Genomic DNA, 24,187 nt, shown 5'->3' with positions numbered 1-24,187 from the left:
TAGGAATTAATTTCAGGCTTTATGGGGGTTTTAAGGTTTAGTTTTAGGATTTGGAGGGTTTAAGGTTTCAATTTCGGGGTCTATTTTATTATTATTATTTAAAAAAAATACGAACATCTCTAAAAATCTTCAACATCTAGATGAACTTTCGGAGTAAGTTCAATTTTTATGATTTTTTTGAAAATTAAGTTAAAGACATATATTTTCTTATTTTATTTTCATATAAAAAAAACTATTAAAAAAATTCTTTTTGTGAAAACTTATTATTAAAATATCATTAACTTATTTAACATTTTTTATAATAATAATTCTCCAACATTTAGGTAAAATTATTATTATTTAGAACATGATTAAGTTCCCTCCTACATCTAGGCAGGGAAAAACTTGTTTTATTATTTTTATAATCAATTTATATATTATTTATTATTATTTATTTGTATTTAATATTTGTGTTAAAAAAATATGTTAAAAGGAATTAAAAGTTTTTTTTTAAGAAAATCTCTTTTTTTATTAATATTATCATCATTATTATTAATTATAAACAGCATATACTTATTCTAATAAAATCTAATAGTATTAAAACATGCATAAATAACAATAATAATAAAGTTAAAATGATATAAAAAAATAATTTAAAAAATTATAAAAAAAAATTTACTTGAATTGGACCGGTCAATGATCCGATCAACATCGGTTCGATTCGATCTGGCGGTTTAGAGCAAAGGCCGTTCAAACCGATTTAAACCGATTCGCTAGCAATTTGATCCGATCTGGTTGAACCGATTCGAGCTGTTGGGGAGATGGGTCAGCGAGTCAGTTACGTAGATCTCGGATCGGGTCACTGGCACGTGCAGATCTTTCTCTCTCTAAACGGCCTCATTTTCGTCCTTTGTTTTTTTATATATAAAAGCCATTTTTTTAGCTTATTTTTCCTTCTTCTAAAAAAAAAAATCATTCAGCCTTCAAAAAAATCCTTTAGCCTTTGCCAAAATCTGATGCCATGCCGTCACGTCGGCCGTGACTGAGGTTCGCAGTTGGCGACGGTTGCCGATAGTCATCAGTGATCGAAAAATAAAAAAAAACTCTTAAAAACTCTCATCGGTTTGTTTTTTCAAATTCGATGTCCTTTTTACCGGAAACAACCTTGATGTGAATAAATCGGGCTTTGAAGATTCTATTCTCCCTTTATGTTTCTTTTTTTTCTTTTAAAACAAATTGACACTCTTTTTTTTTTATTACAGGAGAGCTTTGGCGCTGAGGTTCTTCCATACGGAGAGGACTGTGTTATTGTTCTATTTTGTGGATCTATTTTAGTTTTTTTTTATTTTCTGATAAGTGGGGATAAGGTGAGTGTTTGGGTTTTTGGGAATAGTATTAAACTTCTGGGTGTGGGAGTTTTGTGCTTTTGGGAATGTAGATGTGTCCAAGAGAGGCTGAAAGGCGAAAGGTTGGGGGCTTTATAGGGCTAGGAATGGTGGTAGCCAGTAAAGCATACGTCTAACGAGGTATGGGTGTGATGGTAGGGTAAGGTTGATGGTTTTGAGTAGTTAAGGCAAGTGAGACGCAGGGGCTCCGATGGGATTAGGGATAGTGGTGACAGGGCATGTGAACAGGCCGATGCCATGCACGGCACCATGCATGTCCCTGTCTCAACTTTTCCCTTCCATTTTTTTAATTAATTTTTTTTTATAAAAAATAAAAAAAAATTAATAAATTTTATAATAAGTCTTTTTAATTAATTAAATCAATATTATTATTACTAACATTAAAATTATTACTATTACTATTGTAAAAAAAAAAATGAAAATGGTAGACCCGGATAAAATCTGATGTCTATAGCTATCTTTTTTTGCACATTACTGAAAATCAATAATAGGGTAAAGATAAAGACAATGATTTTTTTCGAAGCTAAATAAATAAAAGCGATTGAGATTAAAATCGTAAGTCAGGAATATAAGAATGATCAAGATTAAACCATGAGCCAGAGATTAACGACAACTGGGATTGTACTGTAAGTTAAAAAAATAAAAGTGACCAGGATTAAACCACGAGTTAGAGATTAACGACAATTGGGATTGAATCGTAAGTCACAAAAATAAAAGTGATTGGGATTAAATTGCAAGTTAATAAGTTATAGAAATGATTGGGATTAAACCACGAGTCAAAGATTTACGATGACTAAGACTGAACCGCAAGTAAAAAAAAAATGATCGGGATTAAACCACACGTTAAGAAAAAGAATGATCGAGATTAAATCACGAGTCAAAGATTAACAACAACTAGGACTGAACCGCAAGTCAAAAAAATAAAAGTGACTAGGATTAAATCGTGAGTCAGGAACATAGGAATGACTAGGATTAAACCACGAATCAGAGATTAATGATAACTGAGATTGAACTACAAGTCAAAAAAATAAAAACGACTGAAATTAAACTGCAAGTCAAGAACATAGCAATGACTGAGATTAAACCATGAGTCAAAGATTAACGACAATTGGGATTGAACAATAAGTCAGAGAAATAAAAGTGACTTGGATTAAACCATAAGTCAGGAACATAGGAATGATCGAGATTAAACCACAAGTCAAAAATTAACGATAACTGAGATTGAATCGCAAGTCAGAGAAATAAAAGCGACTGGGATTAAACTACAAGTTAAAAATGTAGAAATGATCGGGATTAGACCTCAAGTCAAGAGGAATGACGACTAGGCTGCGAGTTGAAGAAGTAGAGGATTGAGTGCTCCATAAATTGATAGTTTTGATTTTAAGAATCGTGCTAGAGGTAACATATCGTTTTCAAAGCCATCATCTTCGTTTTGAAAGAAAAATGCTAGCATACCAAATGAGGGTCATTCATTTTGGCATTTATGGCACTTTTTAGCATAACTGATGCAATCATTTTTCATTGTAGACCAATAGTAACCAGCTCTCATAATCTATTTGGCTATCATATGCCCATTAGCATGTGCTTCACAAATTTTTCCGTGTACTTCTTCAAGTATCTTTCTTGCTTCCACAGCATCAACACACCTTAACAAATTCTGGTCTTGACTTTTCTTATACAAGATTTCACCATCAAGCATAAACCCCGTTACTAATCTTTGAATAATCCTTTTATCTTTTTTTTAGGCTTGCTCCAGGTAGTTTTGACACTTGATATACTACATAATGTCATAGTACCATGGTTGTCGATCTACCTCTTCTTATATGTTCGAATAGTGGGTTGGTGAATCTTTTATTTATACTCTGATGGGCTAGATTCTTGTACTATCATTTAACTTGAACATTTCTGCCAAAGTAGCCAAGGCATCATCAATCTACTTTTCTTCTCAGGGAATATGTGAAATTGGATCTCTCTAAAATGTTTCATCAAGCCGATTATATGCTTTTGATATAACATTAGTTTCGGGTCCCTGGTCTCTCATTCGCCTTTTAGTTGATAAATTACCAAGGTTAAATCCCCATATACTTTCAATGTTTTAATATTATTTTCAATGGCTATCTATAATCCCATGACACATGCTTCATATTCAGCAACATTGTTTGTGCAATTGAAATCAACATCGCAGTACATGGGTAATAATTTCCTTCTAGAGATATTAACATTGCCCTAATCCCATGCCCCATTATATTGGATGCCCCATCAAAAAACATCTTCCATATTTTTCTTACAGGCTATTTGTCTTTATCTTGCAAGATCGCTATCAAGTATTCATCTAGAAACTCAAACTTTATAGGTTTGTAATCTTCTATAGCTTGATCAGTAGGAAAATCAGTTATTGCACTTCTTTTTATAGACTTTTGTGTCATATACACAATATCATATTCCGAGAGTATGACCTGCCATTTTGCTATCCTGCCTGATAGATATGATTTTTTAAAAATGAGGGGATCCAATTTTGATATCAGCCAAGTCATATGATAGAGCATGTACTGTCTGAGTCTACGAGTAGCCAAGCTATGACACATCATATATTTTTTATTTGGTAATACTTGGCCTCATACTCCGTAAATTTTTTACTCAAATAGTAGATAGCATGATCTTTCTTGTCAATTTTGTCTCTTTACCCTAATACACATCCCATTGATTTTTCTTAAATCGTTAGATATAAAATCAATGGCCTTCCTGCAACTGGTGGTACTAACACTGGTGGGCTTATCAAATACTCTTTAATTTTTTCAAATGCATTTTGGCATTCTTCATCCCATTCACCAGGATTATTTTTACGAAGCAATCTAAAAATTGGATCGTATTTTGAGGTAAGTTAAGATATGAAGCGAAAAATATAATTCAATTGCCCTAAAAAGCCTCTTATTTCCTTTTACTTGTTTGGTGTTGACAGCTCTTGAATGGCTCAAATTTTATCAGAGTCTACTTCTATACATCTTTCACTAACTATAAACCCTAACAATTTTTTAGATTTAACATCAAATGTGCATTTGGCTGGAGTCAACTTGAGCTGGTATCTCCATAATATTTCAAAGAGCTTTATGAGATTAACAACATGATCTTCACCTTATTGAGACTTAGCTATCATATCATTAACAAACACAGCTCTGAATCGATTTAACTAGACCGAATCGAATCGGCATTGATTGAACCGTTGAACAGTTTGGTTTAGGTAATTTTTTTTTTTACAATTTTTCTAATTTTTTTAATTATTTTTTTATATCATTTTAACTTTATCATTATTGTTATTTATGCATGTTTTTAATACTATTAGATTTTATTAGACTAAGTATATGTTGTTTATAATTAATAATAATGATGATAATACTAATAAAAAAAAAGGAGATTTTCTTAAAAAAAAAAAACTTTTAATTCCTTTTAACATATATTTTAACACAAATATTAAATACAAATAAATAATAATAATAAATATATAAATTGATTATAAAAACAATAAAACAAGTTTTTCCCTACCTAAATGTTGAAGGTAACTTAATCGTGTTCTAAATAATAATAATTTCACCTAGATGTTAGGGAATTGTTATTATAAAAAATTTTAAATAAGTTAATGATATTTTAATAATAAGTTTTCATAAAAAAAAATTTTTTAAACAGTTTTTTCATATAAAAATAAAAAAGGAAAATATGTCTTTAAATTAATTTTCAAAAAAATTATAAAAATTGAACTTACTCCAAAAGTTTACTTAGATATTAAAGATTTTTAAAAAGGTTCATGTTCTTTTTAAATAATAATAAAATAGACCTCGAAATTGAAACCCTAACCCTAAAACTAAACCTTAAAACCCCATAAACCTCGAAATTAAATTCTAAAACCAAAACACCAAGTTTCAAACTCTAAATTCAAAAACCTAAATCTTAAACTTGAAATTCTAACCCTAAAATCCAAATCCCAAGCCCTAAAATCCAAAATCTTAAAATTTAAATTTCTAAAAAACCTTAAATTTAGCACACAATCCCTAATCATTACCTAAAAATTATATAAGCTTTGAAATCTCAACATAAACCTATACCCTAAATCTTTTTTGAAACTTGGATATGTGTGAAAATCTTACATGAAATGACTTATTTTTAAATACCACCTAGATGATGGGGTATATTACTTAACATTACAAACAAATTTAGCCATACCACAGTGGGAAAATGCTTAATTTGCTGTGAAGTTGGGTTTTTTTTCTTTTCTGATATTTTGCAAAAATCAGCTAGTTATGATTTGTAAAAGCTTTATATGTAGCATACTTCCATTCTCAATAGCAAGACAGTAGATCAATTGCTATGCAACTAGTCATGTGGATATTGCCTTGTTGAGGATTGAGAGTCCAAAATGATATTTAACCCTCAAATATCAATTATAATTTTGGAATAATAGTACTAATAAACTAACGAGAAAAATGTAATAGTTAGACTTGAAAATATGCCCTAGACATTATCTCCATAATGTAACCTGCATAACCTTTAGGGTACCAAGCATAGTATGACTCTTAAAACCAGAAGTGGGTTGTTTTTAATTCTAATCAGCATGCAAAGGAACAAAGTTTAATCAGAAATTTTATTTTTAATCTCAATGCGGATGCGTCTTTTGCCACCCCATCCTAAGCAACAACATCCATCCCCATGATTTTAAAGTGTGATTAATCCTCATCAATCAGTGAATGGTAGCACATATTCAGACAGGTTAATGCACAGAGTACAGACTACAGAAAATCGTAAAGATCGACTGTTAATTTTCCCGCTTTATGAATAAGTGGCAATAAGACTACATGAGTAGGATATGTGCCACTCACAATGTATTCTACATCAGTGTTTTTCACCAAGGCCACACCACACACATTTGGACAGCGTAACAGTAGTTTTTGATCCCATTGTTTTTACCCTGCTAAAGTTTCATCAACTACAAGATTCCCACTTCTATAAGTAAAAATTCAAGTTCACAAACACTGATAGCATCCACCAAGGAGCTAACGTTTTAGTTTCCTGTTGATGGTAGTTTTGTGTGGATGAAGTCCCCATGAATAAAACATGGTTCCTAAATAACATGCAACCATTGGAATGATCTAGTCAGTGAAAAATGGATGCTCTATGTCCCAACTACTCGTCCTGATTGATGCAATTTCTCACTTTTCATCGCAAGTTAATTTAATGGGATGTCAGTATAGTAGTTTAACACTTACCCTTCTATGTAATTAACTTGGACGACAACTTCAAGTGAAATTGGCTTGAATAAACATAAGAAAATACTTATGGCTACACGTAATCATCAAGAAACATTATTTAATTTCTTCACATATGCACATCATATCAATTTGTCTTTTGTTATTTTTTTTCTGATTCCTCAAAAGTAGCTTAAAGTTGCCAATTCGGTTGAATTTCAACATATTAAAATGAAAAACTAAATGAAAATGACATAATTTAAGCTTTAGATTTCCAATTCCCAAGATTTCAAGTTTGCTAACAAAGCAATACCCAAGCAGAAATCTCTTGTTTGAATTCCTGGAATTGGAAATATGAGTAAATACATTGATAGACCAATAAAAAGAAGAGAAAAAGGGAGCCCAAAGAAAAGGATATATATTGAAGTGCCAATATAAAAAAAAAATCTTTTAAATTGACGAAAATAAAAAATGTTGTTCATAATATTTGTAAATTATCATTTTAAAATTTTATTGTTATAAATATTAATAAGAATTATCCAATTTATAAATAGGAACTCTACTTTCATTAAAATATTTTCTTTAAATAAATTTATTTGAAAAATAAAAGTGAGCTAAAATTTATATTAAATTATTTTTTCAAAGTTTTAATTATACATTAACATTAAAAGTAACAAATTTTATGTTAATGTGATGTATTATGTACATAAAACAAACTTTCATATGAACATACATTTTATTAATTTCATTTATTAATACAATATATAACCATATACTAGATATATAATATTTAAAAGTAATAAATTTTATGTTAATTTATTATATGTTGCACTTAAAACAAAATTTCTCATTAATATGCATTTTATTAATTTCAAAAATTTTACCATCATATTAATTTTAAATATTTGTACAACATACAACTATTTATTTAATATTAATAAATACTAACGTGAAACGTAAGTGATTACAAAAATTAATACTAAATCAAAATGCAAAATTTTTTATTGGTTAGGGTTGATCTCCCAAAGTTTGGACAACAATTAAGTAATCTTTCCTTACAAGTTAGACATGAAACTAAAGTCAACGAGGTTAAGGAAACCAACGGAAAAAGACAGAAACTAAAAGGAAACAACAACGAAAAGCAAAGATGCCCCAAAAGACAAAAACCTTGAGAAATTTCTGGCTGTTTTTTTTTTTATCCCATCTTCATAGTAAGTGGTTAAACCAATTAAAAAAAAAAAAAAGCCGAAGTTGAAAAGCCCAAGGGCAAAGATGGCCGCACGTCTAAAACTTGGGTGAATGTAAGTCCACGGTCCTACCTTATTTTTTCTCAATACATTTTATTTTTAAAAAAATTATTTAATTATTTTTTATTTTAATTGTAAAATTTTCATATTTGCATTCTGAAGGCTTTAAGAAAATTACATTTAAGTTAAAAAATTAATTAAAAAATATTTTATAACAATTTTAAATTTTTAAATATATAAATTCAAAAATTTTTAAATGTTTGTCGATTCGTAAATTTAAAAATTTTTAATTGAAAAGATATTAAAAAAAGTAATTAAATAATTAAAAAAAATTGTGAATAAAATCTCTCTAACTTTATGCGTGCCTTGAGCAGTAACAAAAGGAGAGACAGAGATAATACATCGGCAGCTTAAGAAAACACAAAAGAGAAGGGTGAAAAATCAGGAGAGAAAAGAAAAGAGGCAAAGGGAGACGAGAGAGAGGGTATTACTTCCATTTAATTTGCCTTTGGCTATATCTCTTTCTCTCTTTATCAGTTTTCTCCTTCTCTTTGTTTGAGAGTTGAGAGACCTCTCTCTCTTCCCTTCCTCAATCTTCAACAAGGTATATCTCTCCTTTGTAACTTCAAATTATGTTATTTGGTCTGTGTTTGATGAAAATTACCTTTTTGATCAGGTAATTTGGTTTTTTTTTTTTTTTTTTATATATTTTGGGTCTTAATTTGGGTTCTTTAAAGTTTTGGTTTTTAGTCTGTCTTGGAGGATTAGAATCGAAAAAAGTCGTGCCTTTCGTTTTCATTTTTTTGAATTTTATAAAACCCTAAACTTGCTTGTGGACTGATCAATGGGGATATGGGTAACTTTGGGGGGTTTGAATATTTTTTTGGTTGCTTGCGTATAAGCCTAGGAATAAAAATTTTGGAACTGGCTCTTTGGCTTTGTTGTTCAAGGTTTTAGTCACAGTTCTGTTATATGATTTTCGGCCCCTTAAAGCTGAAAACTTTGGTGTTTATGGAAGAATGTAAGTAATTAGAAACCAGACTTTGAAGTTTGTTGATCTTAGGAAGTGATCAGAAGGTGTCTAGTTGGATGGGGTTGAGTGATGATGGATTACTGCTGCTTTCTCTAGGTTTAAACAATTTTTGTGTTGCCACATGTGTTCTAATTGGTCCAGACTGTTTTCTTATCAACATAAATATATTTTTGTTGTCATTTGGTTGCGAAAATACAATGCATAGGTTGATGTTTTGTATCAATGTTTGTGCTCAGCATATCTGGAGAATGGAAATTAGCTTGTATTTCTGCATGTCTGACCTAGAAAGATATTTTTTTTAGGTTAAAAATGGAATTTGAGTTCTTGCAGTTGCAAATGGATTTTAGTTATATGAGCAATATGCTTACTGGAGCTTTTGTATAAGAAATTATGAATTTATTACTTGAGGCTGTTTATATCATTTTGTTTGAACTTATTACAACCTCCAGATGTTTATAAATACTGTTGGATGTGCTTTTAAGTTTTTTGGTAGGAACATTATAGTGGAACATGAACATGTTCATTGTTGTTATGATGAGATGAGACTAGCACTAATCATTCATGGATATTGCCTAAAAGGATTTCAAAACTCTTCTCATGATCCCATGCAATTGTTAATGCCAACTTCTTTACTGGCTATTGAAATGGTGTCTAATTGATTTCCTGATACTGAATCTTAGATACTCGTCAAGTGGTGAGAGCAATTAGAGTTGGAACAGAACGTAAAGAATATTGCCAAGTATCCCTAAGCATTTCACTTGGTCAGAATTTTTTTAATAAATTTGTTTGTTTTGGTTTTAGCACTAATGACATCAGCTATGGCGTTTCATTTTGTTTTTCTTATTGTGGGTTATAACTCAATTTCTTTGCACTGCTTTTTTTCTTTTTTCAAATATTTCTGGCAGATCATTATGTGCCATGGAAAGTTTCCTGACTTACCAAATAGGATATAGTCTAGTTTCTGCCACCAACGTGATTAATCCTTGATTCTGGGTCCAACTAAGTTTTTGCCTAAACTGTAAGGAATTTTTGGTTGATGAAAATAGTTTTTTTTTTGGTAATTGATGATGATATTTTCTTTATGCTTCTTATTGTATCTTTTCCTCTGCATCTTTTTTCATTTCCCTCAAACATGTTAGAAAATCACAGACAAGAGCTGGCTTGTACTTGTCATCATAATTGTATTTGATTTTAGGACCCTTCATCATCAATTTCGGCAAATCTGTTGAGAATAAATAAGCTAGCTATCTTATATAAAAAGGATATTTTTCAAAAGGAAACCGCCTTTTTTTCAGATAAATGAGATTACCATCTTGTTTATTTTTATTTTTTTTTTTACATACAAGAATTCCAGAATATTCATGCATTGCACAATTGACATAATGGCCATTGGCATGTGGAATATTCTAGGAGATTTGCATTTAAGCATCATATGAAACTAAAATCATTGACACTGTCAGTTTCATTAATCCGGTGTCACTCCACTGGAATGTGGGGTATTTCTATCCTTTGGTGAAAAAGGTAAATTGTTTTTGTCACAATCAAAATTAATTCTGGTGAAATCTGATTAAAACTGCCTCTTTGAAACATTTGTCAATTCTCCCATTCATGATTTTATTTATCCTCTATTTGGGGCTTTAAAGATTTCTCATTTTCAGATTATGTGTTATTTATCTCTCTTTAATTTATGGTAATGACAGACAAATTGATCATAAAATTAATTAGAATGCCTTTTTCATGTGTCTGGGCAGATGGTGTTGAGTTTGAGATTGAATTCCATCACAAATGCCATTAGTACTTCTCTTGTTTGTACACTTCATATGTGTAACAGCTCTGCTGCAGCCTCTTTGGAAGTACAAAGGGGAAGGACAGAGAGCAGAGGAAGAGGAGAAAAGGGGAAAGCAGAAGATAAGGCTCCCCATGTTTTATTTGCTTAAAAAAGAAGAGGGAAAGGAGTTTGGTATTTTACTAACCTAGTTTGGCTGATGAGTGGAAAAGCATGGAAATGATAACTTACATTTTCTTCTTAATTGTATTTTATATTAAATGGCAATTTGTTGCACCAAAAAAATGGCAATTTTGTCTGTGCAAAACAAAACTTTTGATGAAGAATCCATTCTGTGCCATTAAAATGTTTCTCAAACAAGGGAGAGGGTACCATTCCCCTACCCTTTCTTTTCCTGCTCCAAAATCTAAACAAACCTTTTTGTTTGTTATAGATGGGGGTGTAGAAGAAAATAAAATAGAGATAGAAATTTTCATTGATGGCAACCTACTTCAATTTTGGTGAAAGCGTCCTTTACTTAATTTCTTAAGTAGGTTGTTGTATGGCTGTTTTTCATGGAGAAGAGAATGCAAATATTTGCTGATTTCACTTTTCCATGTGCTGTTTTGTTTCTGTTATTTCTAGTGAATTCTTACATAGTAATGACGAAACTTATTTTTGCTGTTCCATTAAATATAAAAGATTATTTCTGCCTCCTATAAGAGTTTCATTTTGTTTCTTCATTACAGGCATCTGTGTGGTCAGAGGAACATGGGAAGCACTGGTGCTGATAACGTTCCAAGAGTAACTGAAACTGATGGTGCTGAGACCACAATAGAAATAAAAATAAAAACATTGGACTCTCAGACTTATACTTTGAGAGTGGATAAACAGGTAAATTACTCACTCTTTTTTGTCATGATCGAACCCCAGTTCTGATAGTGTATTTGTGTTCGATTGAGATGTGGCTCAGTTAACCAATTACAATTTGTTAATGCCTATGGTACTTGGAAGTTCTTCTGTCCAGCTTTCTTTTGGCAAATCTTGGACTTTGCATAAAATCTTTTCTTCATTTCTTGAACAGCTTGAATTGGTACTGTAAGCATGTACTCTAGTTTTGCTATTAGCAGTTAACAACAACGTTGATATGATAGCTTCCTAAAGTTACCATCTAGGAAGCACGGATACCGACACAGGATACAGATATGACACAAGAGACACAGCAATACGGCAATTTTTAAAAAATTAGGACATGACACAGCAGGACACGCCAATTAAAAAATCATAAATATACATTAATATGTATATATTATATTAGTTTGTTAATTTTGAATGAAAAATAACCAACAGTTCACTAAAATCTTCTTTTAAAAAAATATTTTGCAGTTGCTAAATTTTATGATAATTTATAATTATATTGGATTATTATAAATAAATCTGGCCCAATTAGCTCAAAATATTAGCAATCCAACCCAACTCAATATGTTATTTGATCCGTTATAATACCCTGTTCTCTTTCTTTAATCAAACTCCTATTTGACCCATATTCTCTTTCTTTTTAAACCAGCGGCTGGTCGTGGTTGAACAGAGAGCCATTTATCTTCTTCCCATTTGATCAGCTCCATCTGGGGCTAAAAGAAAAGGAAGATTGCTTTATTCTCATGTTTCCCTCTCCTCTTTTATTTCTTTTATTTCTCTGCTGAGTAAACAATGAGAATAACCATTTGTGCCTTCACTGCTGGTAGCCAAAAATGTTTTAACCTTTCATTGCCATGTCCACACCATATCCAAAATAAAAATTTTGTTTTTCTAATTTTCTAAGGTGTCCAGTCAGATATGTATCCGGGTGTGTCGTACACATGTCCGTGTTGGATATGTATCCAACACGAATACGTTGAGGTTGTAGCCGTGTTGGTGCTTCATAGGTTACCATGCATTTTACTTAATGGAATCTGGTATTTTATGTGGGTAGTTGAGGTTTTCTAATCTTGTATGTTTTAATTTCCTTCTGATTGGCTTGCCACTAATACTAGTCTATTTGTTCTAGATTTTACATGAGGAATTGTTTAACATTTGTGCTTCAATTTGTTGTTTCTTGTCTCTGAATATCATACAGATGCCAGTTCCTGCTCTAAAAGAACAGATTGCTTCTGTAACTGGTGTGTTATCAGAGCAACAACGATTAATCTGTCGTGGAAAAGTTCTAAAAGATGACCAACTACTTTCTGCATACCGTATCCATTTTCTTTTTAATATTCGTATTCATTTGTAAAGTAACTATCAGATTTTATTGAATTTCTTAGGTAAGAAGTTGTTCCTTTTTTATTTATTGTCGCTACTGTTTTCGGGTAGCCATGTATTATTGTTTACAATGTAACTAAATGTTAATCGGTTTTAGACATACTTTTTTTTGCCTGCTAATTATTGGTTGCTGAATAGAAACTGGGATTGCATTCTGGATTTTTGCTTTATAATTATCTGTTCTCATTTAGAATTTGAGCTGCGTTTCTTAACTTGAGGTAGATGTCGAGGATGGTCACACCTTGCACCTGGTGGTCAGGCAACCGGTTCCACCATCATCTGATGGCTCACCTAATCATTCAGGTTTTGCTACTTTTAGGATCCATTATCCTTATTTTTATTTTGGTACAAAAATTGCATGAACTCATTCCTTTCAGAAAAGCAAAAAAAATTACATGGGCTGTATGCTCCAGTTTTATTAAAGCAAAAGACTTTTTGTCCTTTGCTAGTAGCTTTAAATTTGATGGATTACTGGTATTGGACCTAATTAATGCTTGACATGTTTGAAGTGTTCAACTCAATATGCAATTCCTTACAAAAGCTAGTTTTCTTTACCGTTTGCCACATACATTTTTGAAACAAAGTGTTGGCCAGTAAAGAGTTCTATGTTCTGTATTATTATCTGTTGGGCATAATATGTGGTTTTGCAATATAGGGCATGCCTCCTCCTCCACATCCCCTCCCCACCCACCCACACACGCGTACACAATTTTCCTTTTTCATATGCTTACTTTCATGTTAGTGGTTACGAAAGCTTCCATTTGATCATTTAACCTTGGTCTGGCAAGTGCATGACCTCATAAGAAACATCATAGGCTTTATAAGAAAGTCCTTTGATTGGTGTTTCTGCAAATGTTAGAAGAAACATGTGTAAAAGTACCTGCCCACTAATCTAGCTTCTGTAAGGATACTTATACTTATTTCCTTATTGAATTATAAAATTGAAATTTATGAAAGAATGCCAAGCAAGTAGAATCATAATAATTTCTTCATTTTCTTTGCTGTTTTTGAAACCTTACAGGACAGAAACACTATAGCAACCTTTGTGGTTTGCACCTAAAAACAAAGAATTCTATGCTACTATTTTTGTTCTATATGGTAGAGCATCAAATGTTGAATAATTAATAATACCTATGTTCAACAATTAATAGCTTTTGAATATTACACAAAGACTTTTTATAATAATATTAAACAATGAAGACTATTTGTCCAACCAAATATCATCTAAATGGACTTGTTGACTTCTTGTTGTTCGGTACTAGACAGGATTACACCTTTTAAGTACCTTTTATTGCTCAGATTTTTTTTTTCTTGAGGAAATAATCATTCCATCCTCAGCACTCTTACGTGTATTGTGACTTGGAGGTCATGGTTACAAATTATTGCAACAGCCTGTGAAGCGGGGGTTAATGCTGCCTACATTTGACTCTCCCAAGGGCCATGGTGTGGGAAACTTGTGCACTGTTTTTATTATGTTCAGTTAAACTTTTAACATGTAAATTAAATGGTTACTTTTTAGCTTTGGTAGTCTTGTAATAGCTTATATCAATAGGGACAGGTATTAAGTTTTGCCTTGAAAGCCTTATAGTTTGTATATTTCTCCCACTATTAGTAAGAAATTTAACAAATTATACATTCTAATTCTTCCTTCTTGCTTATTAAAGTGTACATCATCAAATACTCAGAGGAAAAGTTATATAGATGATCGGATTTTTAGTTTATAACAAGATTATAATGCTCACTTTGCTCATTATACAAGTTGGTTGTCCCCAACAAGATTATACAAAATCAGCTTACATGTTCTTCAGTTTCAGTTGCTGTCATAATGCTCACTTTGCTCTCTTTAGCCCCTTTGTAGTCCTCTGACAATTAGCGAGGAGCTCACATACCGGTGATGGGTGAATCAGTGAGATCATAAGCATGTAGAGGGACTAATTATTTTCACTAAGCCACCATTCTTTCTTGACCAGAAAAGAAATAGAAATTCATTTAAGAGCTAATCATGTGCAAGCTACTAACTTTTTCAGCTTATTTTTTTGGGGCCTCAATCAGCTCCTATTTTACTTTCAGTTCAGCTATTGGTTTAACCTGAAAAGAACTTAAGTCTTTATTTGTTAATGATAGTCTGAGTCTATTATCCTTTTTTGTATGATGTACACATGCAATATGAAAGTGCTATCTTAGCATCTTGAAGTGGCTGTAGAATATATTGGGACATAGTGTCAATACACTCACCACAAGAATGCTATCAGAATTGTGACTGAATAACTGTGTAACTTGCTTAGTTATGCTCTCTATGTCCTGCATATTTTCTAACCATGCAATATCTCTCATTTTCGAAGTTATAGCATTCTGGTTAAGACTGGGGCAAAGTCATAGAAATGTGGTTAATATATTTTTTCACTACGGAAATGCTATCAGAATCATGACTGAATAACTCTGTAACATGCTTAGTTATGCTCTTTATGTCTTGTACATTTTCTAATCATGCAACATCTTTCATATTTGAAGTTATGGCATTCTGGTTAAGACTGGGGCAATATCTATAATCAAAAAATTATTGGACAACGTTTCCATCAACTTTGTTGAAAATGTTGCCTTTGCGGTAGAGACACTGGTAGTATCATGAGTGGAAGAAAATGAGGTTTTCCAGAAGCAATGAGGTTTGTTGGGATAAGATGAAGCCTTTTTTATGTGTATCCTTTTGAGGGCTTGAGGACTTCTAACTGTTTTGCTCGCTGATGTTGACTGACATCATCTTATTATTTGAGTTATCCAAGAAGTGTTCTTAATATATATATTTTTTGATAATATGTAATACTAATTTGTTGTGCATTGCATATGTTTCTAGAAAGGGGGAACAGAGCCCGTTCAGATTTAGTTATTAACATTTAGCATTATTATTTGCAGCAAATGATCCTGGATCAGGTACAAGCCGTGGTCATAGTAATCATGTCCCAAGTGTTGTGATAGAAACTTTTAATGTGCCTGATCAAGGAGATGGAGTTCCTCCTGAAATCAGTCGGGTAAGTTTGCAACTGGATGTGATGGAGAATATTTTTACAGGGGAAATATACTTTTTTACTATGATTTCTTAATTTTAATTTTCTTTTATCCTTCTGAGCAGATTGTCTCTGCCGTTCTTGGCTCTTTTGGATTTGCAAATATGACAAGTGGCAATATTGGGGGTGATGTCAGGGTAAGTCTTAATTTTTCAATTTTCAAAACGTAATGACAGTTATTTTAATAGTTGAACTTTTCTTAGTTTATTGTTGCTCTGATATATAATGAAAATATTTGTGTAAGCTTTCGACTGCATTGGCATATAACAAATAGCTTAAAAAAGGGATCCACGAGAGTCAAAATTCAAAATTCTAGTTTTCAGAGGTCCATTTGAGGCCATGGATTAACAGGATCAAATTTTGACAATATCTTAGAGATCTTGGAAAAGTTTGGTTTATGTTTTTCCAAAATTGAAAGGTTTTAAGATGTTGTAATAGCTGTATTCATCTTTATGCTTGCCTATATTCATATGAACTTACTTCTTGGGTGTTGTTGGATACCAAAGGAACATGGTTCACAAAGACTGGAAAGAACATCTGGTGGTATTGGCATGCCAGATTCATCTCAGGCTCAAACTGAACAAGCTAGCATGAGTCAATCTGATAGAGCACATAGTGCTTTTGGACTTCCAGCAGCAGTTTCCTTGGGGTCTCTGCAGCCTCCTGTGAGTTTGGAATACCTTACTTCTTACTAATTTGTCTCTCTTTTTATGGGCCCAGTGGATATGCTATTCTGTATGAAATAAATCTTATGGCATGCCTATTTTTGTGCTTAAGTTATTATATTCTTCATGTTGTTCATATTTGTAGGTAATTCCTGATTCTTTGGCTACTTTGTCTCAGTATCTGAGTCATATGAGGCATGAATTTGATGGCATGGGTTAGTTTTCCTTTGTCAAAAAATGTGATTATATTATCTATGTTAGTTACTCTAAAGAATACTGTTTCATTGATGATATGCAACTCATTTGACTGCCAGGTAGAGCTGGGGGAAATGATCCTCAGACAGCTTCCATGAGCAGGACTGGAGATAGAGATTCTAACCCTGCATCAAATTCAGGGACTATACGGGAAGGTCTTCCAACACCTGCATCTTTGGCAGCAGTGTTACACTCTACCAGGCAAATGCTCATTGAACAAGCTGGAGAATATCTACAAGTGTGTCCTTAAATACTTTTTTTCTCACTTTCTTAAAGTTTACCTGTATATGTGACAGCATTCCTTGTTGATTGAGGTGTGAAGAATTGGCTTGTGGAGGAAAAGAGTGTATGGGTGGGGGAGGGTGTTGTTTGTCATGGCCTTGTAGATTTTTTTTCCTTTTTGAGTTCTCAATATTTTGTTTTATTATGCCTATGGGCAGCAACTTGCAAGGCAACTGGAGGATCAAGGAAATGTGACTGACCCCTCGGCACGGCTGAGTGCACAGTCGAATGCATGGAGAACTGGCATTCTACTACAGAGCCTAGGCTCACTTTTGCTTGAGCTTGGTCGTACAACCATGACACTACGCTTAGGTCAAACACCAGTAAGATAATTTCAGTCTAAATCCATGAGATTTAACTCTTTTTGACATCATTTATGCTCTATGTTGCTATATCTTATTTCTTTTGCAGTCTGAAGCCGTTGTTAATGCTGGACCTGCAGTTTTCATATCCCCTTCTGGTCCAAACCCTCTCATGGTTCAGGCAATGCTCTAACAGCTTATCCAAAACCTTCTTATTTGATGTAAAGGATTTTTAATTTGTGCTGATTTATCTGTATTTGTTTAGGCTTTTCCATTTCAACCAGGAACTAGCTTTGGTACCATCCCTATGGGAACTGTGCAGCCTGGATCTGGTTTGGTTAATGGACTTGGGACAGGGATTCTTCCTAGGCGTATTGATATACAAATACGAAGAGGTGTGTTATATGGCTACTTTCTGTTGTTTGATATGAATTACTTTCTTTCTGGCCAAAGACTGATAGTGTACGTACCATAAGGTTCATCAATGGCAACACCCAATATAATTCAAGAGGAATCTCCCCATACCACACAACAAGGCCAAAGGAACCCATCGATGGGTTCTGGCAGTGAGAATCGTAGCACTCAAACAACTTCAAGGGTCTCAGATGCTCCATCTTTTGCTGGAGAATCAGGAGTGAGGGTAGTGCCTATTAGAACAATGGTTGCAGCTGTACCTGCCCCCTTGGGTCGCTTACCTTCAGATTCTTCTGGTAATTCTGTGGGATTATACTACCCATTGCTTGGAAGGTTCCAGCACATCGCTCCTGGACATGTGAGTGGTGAACGGGGATCTCAAGCATCTGGTGAGCATCTGTCCCCTGGTGCTCAATCTGAGCAGCATCCTATTCCTGAATCTGCAATGCAAAATCAAAGTTTGGAAGAGTCTGCAAGAGATGGTAATATGATAAATCCTGCACCTCAACATACTAGTGAGGTTGGATGTTCTCATATGAATAAAACTTGGTGTTATGCACTTGTATTTTTTGTGACAAAACTTAGAACCATTTTTTGTTGATATTGTGCTATTGGAAATTATTGTTCAATGCCACTCCTACCGTGGTGGGAGCCTTCTGCGTCCCCATGTGGAAAATGGGCTTCCTTTATTCATAGTGCTGTACTTTCCTCAATGATGTCCGCAGGTTGTTTGTTGTTCCTTTTTCCTTTTTATTTTATTCATAGTTTTTAAATTTCTTATTGAGAAAACTGTTTTATTCATTGTTTTTAAATTTCTTATTTAGGAAACTGTTTATGTGCTTCCCAAATTTCCTCACAAGGTATGCAAAAAAGCTGTTTGGAAAATACATAACTTCTAGTCCTTTTATCTGAGGACAACTTTCTTTCTTCTTCACATTTTAAGGATATTACCAAGTAGCTCGAATGCTACATCATTAATATTACCATACACATTTCCATGTTGCTTCATTTTGCCACATCTCTTCTTGTTAGTTTCTGCAGTTTGAAAGATTCTGTGTCAATTGACCAAAAGATAAGCCAAAAGAGAAAAAAGATGGAAAAGAAAAGGTTAAGTTGACCAAGAGGGATACCTTTCAGGAACTGACCACTAAATTTCTTCTTGTTGTAGGTTTATTACCAAGTGCTAATTCTAGACAACAGGAGCGATCCAATACACGCAGTGTCAATATCAGCATTCTAGCAGCTGGCAGGACTCCAAACAACCAAGACTCTGAGAGACAAATTCCTAGTAGTATTCTTCAGTTTCTTAGGGGAATTTTCCCTGGTGGTGAAATCCAGGTAGAGGAAGCGAGTTTACAAGGAACAGCTACAGATTCTGTCCAGGAGCAAGCGGGAACATCCAGTGATGCTCCAGCCGCTGAGCCAAGAAGTACCGATCAAGGGGTGTTTTTATCAAATTTGCTTCATCAGATCATGCCATATGTATCTCAGCATGCGGGTTCACAACAAAGTACTGTGCCTACAGAAGAAGCAAATACTTCCACCCAGGTAAGCATGCTTCTTGTCCTTGGTTATTTTTGTAGTGGCCACATTTGTAAGGTCTGACCCGCGGGCTGCTTGTTTGTTTGAGTCTTGCTAATCCTTTCCATGATCTAATATGGATGAAGAGTTGATGAAAGTATAGCAATTGGGATAAAATAAAATATAATGTTAAAGTCAACAATAAGGATGCTAAATGCTGCAGTATTTGCAGGCTGAGAACTCTAGTACTGGGAATTCACGCAGAACAAGTGACTCTGAACCAAACCCACCAAACTCAAAACGTCAGAAGGTACTGGTTCTGAATTTATATTGTCTCATCTGTCTTCTTCTTTTGCCTTTTATCATATTCCCCATTAACTTTTTCTTGTGTCTCACTTAGAAATTATTGAAAAGACCTTGTAGATTAGTCCATCTGGTAATTCAATTAACAATGTTCTCTTGATTATTTCTTTCTATAGTGCGTCACATCTGCCTGATCTCTGTCCTGTTTTTTATTTATAATATATGGAGGTTGTGGGCCATGAATTACGTCTATATGGTATTGCATATTAGAACATAAGAAGCTTGGTTAAGGCAGTTTAGATGTGTTTGCTTGAATGGTACAAAAAACATTTCATAAATAACTTGTCAACAGCAAGATTGTTAGTTTGACAAATTTAGTATGAATTTCTGATTATTATCACTACCTTATCTTTTAAGCTCTTGAATAGCTAAAAGATTTTAAGCATGTAATTATTATTGTTTTGAGTATAGAACAATTAAAGACAGAGATCGGTGTATTTCTAGACAAGCTAACAACTGAAAATGCTGCACAATTTATATGAAAGTCTAAATATACTATTTGAAACAGCATGTAAAAGAGGAATATTTAAGGTTAGTGGAGTCAGCAAAAATTAGCATGGTGAGATATATTCACTTTGATATTTAAAAGTGTATTTGTCTAAAATTTGTTGCAACCGGGTTTATTCTTTAGATGAATTCCAGGAGTTCTTTCTTTCGAGTCAATGTAGGTACTGAAAACATGTACATAGAATGCAAGCATAGTCTAAGCAATACATTGTAAAATTTTATTCCATGGAAGAATATGAAAGGTGAGTTGGATTGGGTGTTAGATGTAATGACGAGTCTGGAAACATTTTTTTTTGGAATATCAGATGTTAACTATTTGTCAATCACATACCGAGGAAATGGCTTTTTGTTGCAGACGGAGTAACATTTCAAGAGATGGAGGATTAAACATCTTGCCATGGTTATGAAATTCGTGATTGCTTCGTGGTATGAACAGCGGCATGACTTTTAATGTTAAATGTGATATACCATGGTGTTTTTCTTTTTATTGCAAATGAGAAATGATATAGGGAATGTGTTGGTACAGCTTTTTGGGTTTTTGAATTGTATAACGTTGTAGTAATTATATTTCTTTTATGGCTTTGAAATGGACTTTACCTTTCTTTCTATCCGCATCAATCATCTGGAGCATCTATGGCTTTCCATTCCCTACTTTATTTTTGTACATACAAAATTGCGTCAAAAGCAGTATCTCTATTTCATTTTAATCTCTAAGCTCGTTAAAGGTAGAACTGTAATGTTATGGGGAGATCTTGCTTTTAACCATATATGTTTTGAGTGTCAAATATCAACCATGCAACCATGAAGAAAGCCTCTCTACCATCTTGCTTTTCTTGACCTTTGTAATGAAAAGTCCAGCATCGTTTATGACATGGCTTTGGCTCTGTCCGAAATACTGCTAAAATTTCTACTCTAATGCAAGTAATAAAGAACATCTTGGGGGGGGGGGGGGGGGGGGGAGAGGAATCTACAATTTAAACAGTCCTTTATATTTTAAAATTAAAACCCCAATGGCTCAAAAGTTTAGAGAAAGTCTAATTCATTCACTATCATCTTTTGCTTCAACCTATGTATAAAAATCTAACTTAAAATCTAACCAATTGCTAAAGTTTTTATACCCTTTTCAAGTAAAAATTGTCAAAAGGAAAAAGAAAAATCTTTTAAGAAATTACTATTATATTATTAGGTTAGTAGAAATTAGGATTGTAAACTAAAAAAAGATAAATAATTCATGAATAAGTTTAATTATTGTTTATTTAGTTATTAAATTTAATAAATAATTATGAATAATATTTTAAATTTTCTTAATTAAATAAATGAATAATGAACATAACGAAATTTGATTATGTTTAATTTATTTATATAAAAAAATTAACAAACAAAATGTTTCACAAATAATTCATAAATAGACTCAGATTTTTGTTTGACGTTGTACGTAAACGGCCTTCTCAGATTCAGGTACCAGACAGGTGCTTCAAAAAACTACTTTGTCTGGTGTCTTGTCCTAAAATCCAAATTTTCTTCATCTCTAATCAAACTCTTTTTTTTTTAATAAATATTTGTACATTTTTATTTAGTACTATCGTTTATACTTCCCATAATTTGTTCCCAGATCACATTTTCTTCTTCCTTTTGAATCACATCCAAAAAGTTTAGTGTTGAAAGAGTTTCAGATTTGGAAGATCATTTTTTTTTTCACAATGCAATTTAAAACCCTGAGCATAAGCTCCAGTGTTCACCCTTTTCCCAACCCTAAAACCCCCACAGAAACCCCTATTCTTCCATCAAATCTACATCTTAATCCTCACTTTCTTAGCCTACGCCTCTTTCCACGCTTCCCGCAAACCCCCAGCGTTGTAAAAAGCATCCTCAACCCACAATTCAATCAAATTCAAGCTCAACCGATTCTGGATGGGCTCTGTTTAACGGACCGGAAAGAACCCACCGGCTCGGTGAACTTGATCTTGCATTTTTATCATCATATGCCACAGAGTGTATTTTGCAGGACATGTAGGTGATAGGATTGATTTAAGGTTGTTTCTTGTATTTGGAATGATAGGTAGTGGCCTTTTTACGATAATTTTCGGGTTTGGTTATTGGTTTGATGTTCATTTATTGGGTTATTTTATGGGAGTTCAAGTTGTTTGTGGGGTTTTTCAATCTATAGGTTGGCCTTTTGTGGTCGCTGTTGTGGGAATTGGTTTGGGAAAGAGAAGAGAGGGTTGATTATGGGGATTTGGAATTCACATACTTTTGTTGGGAACATTATTGGTTCTGTTGTGGCTTCTGGGGTTTTGGAGTTTGGCTGGGGTTGGTCTTTTAGTTATTATAGTTGAGCTTTTGGTTCTTTGTTTTTTAGTTGCAAGACCTGATAATTTGGGGTTTGAGATGTAGGCGCCTGGGAAGGAGATTGAGCTGAATATGGAGGGAGAAAGTGTTGGGAATTTAGAAAAACAGGCTTCAGAGGCAGCAGGGCTGCTTGAGAACGAGGATTTTGATTCTTTGGCTGCCATTGGATTCTTGGAGGCTGGAGGTTGCCAGGTGTGGCACCATTTGCTTTCTGCCCGTTCTTTCCGAAGTAGGTGGCATATACATTTCTGTATTGATTACCCTTCTACATAAGGCACACAGGTACTTGTTATTATTTGATGTGATTATTATTACAAGATTAAATTTCGGTATTTTTAGGATATACACTAGAAAATTCCTACAGTAAGCAATCTCAATGAATGAGCCTTTGTGAAAGGGGGGCATAATTTATAATTGTCACTATTAATTTTAAGTTAAGAATTTCATATACTAATAAAACTCATCCTAGCATTATTTTTGCCAATAGCCTGAAATGCATTTAATAGCCTTATCACAGATTATTTTTTATAGGGTGATATGCTGTGGAGCCTGAGCATGCTTTAGATGTTTGAATCTATTATTGCTCTTTAAATAGCTAAAATAGCTTATATTTATCACAAATTCGTGTTAGACTTGCAGCTGTTGCGGGAGTGCTTTTGTCACATAAAACTGCTGGGATCCTTTCTACAGTATTCGATATTGGAGGAGTCTTTGGTGGGGTGATGGCAGGTTTCATTTCAGATATCATTGAAGATCGAGCAGTTACTTCAGTTACTTTATTATTACTATCAATTCCAGCACTCATTTTGTACCGGGTTTATGGGATTGTCTCTGTGGTTACAATATTGCATTGAAGTTTCTCTCTGGGTTGCTAGTGAATGGCCCTTATTCACTAATCATTACAGCTGTTGCTGCTGATCTTGGTGCCCAGGACTTGATTAAAGGTAACTCTCGTGCATTAGCTACAGTGACTGCAATCATAGATGGTACTGGCTCTGTTGGGGTGGCTCTTGGGCCCCTTTTGGCTGGGTATATATCCACTAGGGGTTGGAATAGTGTATTCCTTATGCTTATTGTTGCTACATTCTTTGCTAGTTTGTTCTTGATTCGTGTTGCAAAAACCGAGATTGAAGGGATGGTAAATGAGGGGAAAGCGCTCTGGAGTAGTTGACCGCAAGTTGATGCAGTTTTTCAGGGCATTAACTGTTATTGTCTTTTGTACCCATAGAAGATGACCTCAATAGGATACAACCTGTGATGTAAAAGTTTTTTGTTCACTATACCTATGGCTTATATTGTATCCCATTCTTTTAATAAACGGAAAATCTTAAAATTCACTTATAGCTACAAAGATTTTTATTTTTTTTTTAGAATGAACTTCATTCCGGTTTTTATGTATATATATACTAGAACTAAGTTTGTACTCTTAAAAATGCTCTTTATCTGTGTTCTAAAATCTTAGCTCTCATCTGCTCATCTTTTATAAGTAAGCGAACTGGGTT

The 24,187-nt window shown here is 33.3% G+C and overlaps 1 protein-coding gene and 1 pseudogene across 28 annotated transcripts; both read left to right on the top strand.

Moving 5' to 3' along the window:
- Nucleotides 1–8,234: 8,234 nt before the first annotated feature.
- On the top strand, nucleotides 8,235–20,944 carry LOC111286494 (ubiquitin-like domain-containing protein CIP73). 27 transcript variants are annotated; one of them, XM_089762487.1, is made up of 20 exons: nucleotides 8,235–8,470; nucleotides 9,580–9,660; nucleotides 9,805–9,917; nucleotides 10,651–10,859; nucleotides 11,414–11,558; nucleotides 12,232–12,898; nucleotides 13,188–13,268; nucleotides 15,876–15,991; nucleotides 16,093–16,164; nucleotides 16,534–16,692; nucleotides 16,838–16,907; nucleotides 17,007–17,185; nucleotides 17,388–17,552; nucleotides 17,641–17,712; nucleotides 17,797–17,926; nucleotides 18,008–18,427; nucleotides 18,770–18,805; nucleotides 19,114–19,493; nucleotides 19,699–19,776; nucleotides 20,642–20,944. In XM_089762487.1, the coding sequence occupies exons 6-20, from the start codon at nucleotides 12,781–12,783 to the stop codon at nucleotides 20,741–20,743; spliced, it is 2,178 nt and encodes a 725-aa protein (XP_089618613.1). In that variant the 5' UTR covers nucleotides 8,235–8,470; nucleotides 9,580–9,660; nucleotides 9,805–9,917; nucleotides 10,651–10,859; nucleotides 11,414–11,558; nucleotides 12,232–12,780; the 3' UTR covers nucleotides 20,744–20,944. The 27 variants fall into 27 exon arrangements, with proteins under 27 accessions (XP_089618613.1, XP_089618623.1, XP_089618621.1 ...); XM_089762497.1 differs by lacking the exons at nucleotides 9,580–9,660; nucleotides 9,805–9,917 and adding an exon at nucleotides 14,357–14,408 and having other exon boundaries at nucleotides 12,781–12,898; XM_089762495.1 differs by lacking the exons at nucleotides 9,805–9,917; nucleotides 10,651–10,859 and adding an exon at nucleotides 14,357–14,408 and having other exon boundaries at nucleotides 12,781–12,898.
- LOC149518522 (putative glycerol-3-phosphate transporter 5 pseudogene) lies at nucleotides 20,806–24,022 on the top strand (annotated as a pseudogene). Its single transcript, XR_016342585.1, has 3 exons — nucleotides 20,806–20,881; nucleotides 22,063–22,967; nucleotides 23,325–24,022. The product of XR_016342585.1 is annotated as a putative glycerol-3-phosphate transporter 5 pseudogene (transcript).
- The last annotated feature ends 165 nt before the right edge of the window (nucleotides 24,023–24,187 follow it).

The sequence above is a fragment of the Durio zibethinus genome, chromosome 6 (genome assembly GCF_047325235.1).
Source record: "Durio zibethinus cultivar Kanyao isolate XHJ-2024 chromosome 6, ASM4732523v1, whole genome shotgun sequence".
Classification (NCBI taxonomy): Eukaryota; Viridiplantae; Streptophyta; class Magnoliopsida; order Malvales; family Malvaceae; genus Durio; species Durio zibethinus.
The sequence above is the reverse complement of the archived record's forward strand: the minus strand, read 5'-3'. Positions and strand labels throughout refer to the sequence as shown.

Coding starts and splice junctions, on each gene's coding strand:
- LOC111286494 (XM_022876495.2), top strand. CDS start 11,436: ATGGGAAGCACTGGTGCTGATAACGTTCCAAGAGTAACTGAAACTGAT. Junction 12,899..13,187: donor CCAACTACTTTCTGCATACC/GTATCCATTTTC, acceptor AACTTGAGGTAG/ATGTCGAGGATGGTCACACC. Junction 19,494..19,698: donor AAGCAAATACTTCCACCCAG/GTAAGCATGCTT, acceptor CAGTATTTGCAG/GCTGAGAACTCTAGTACTGG.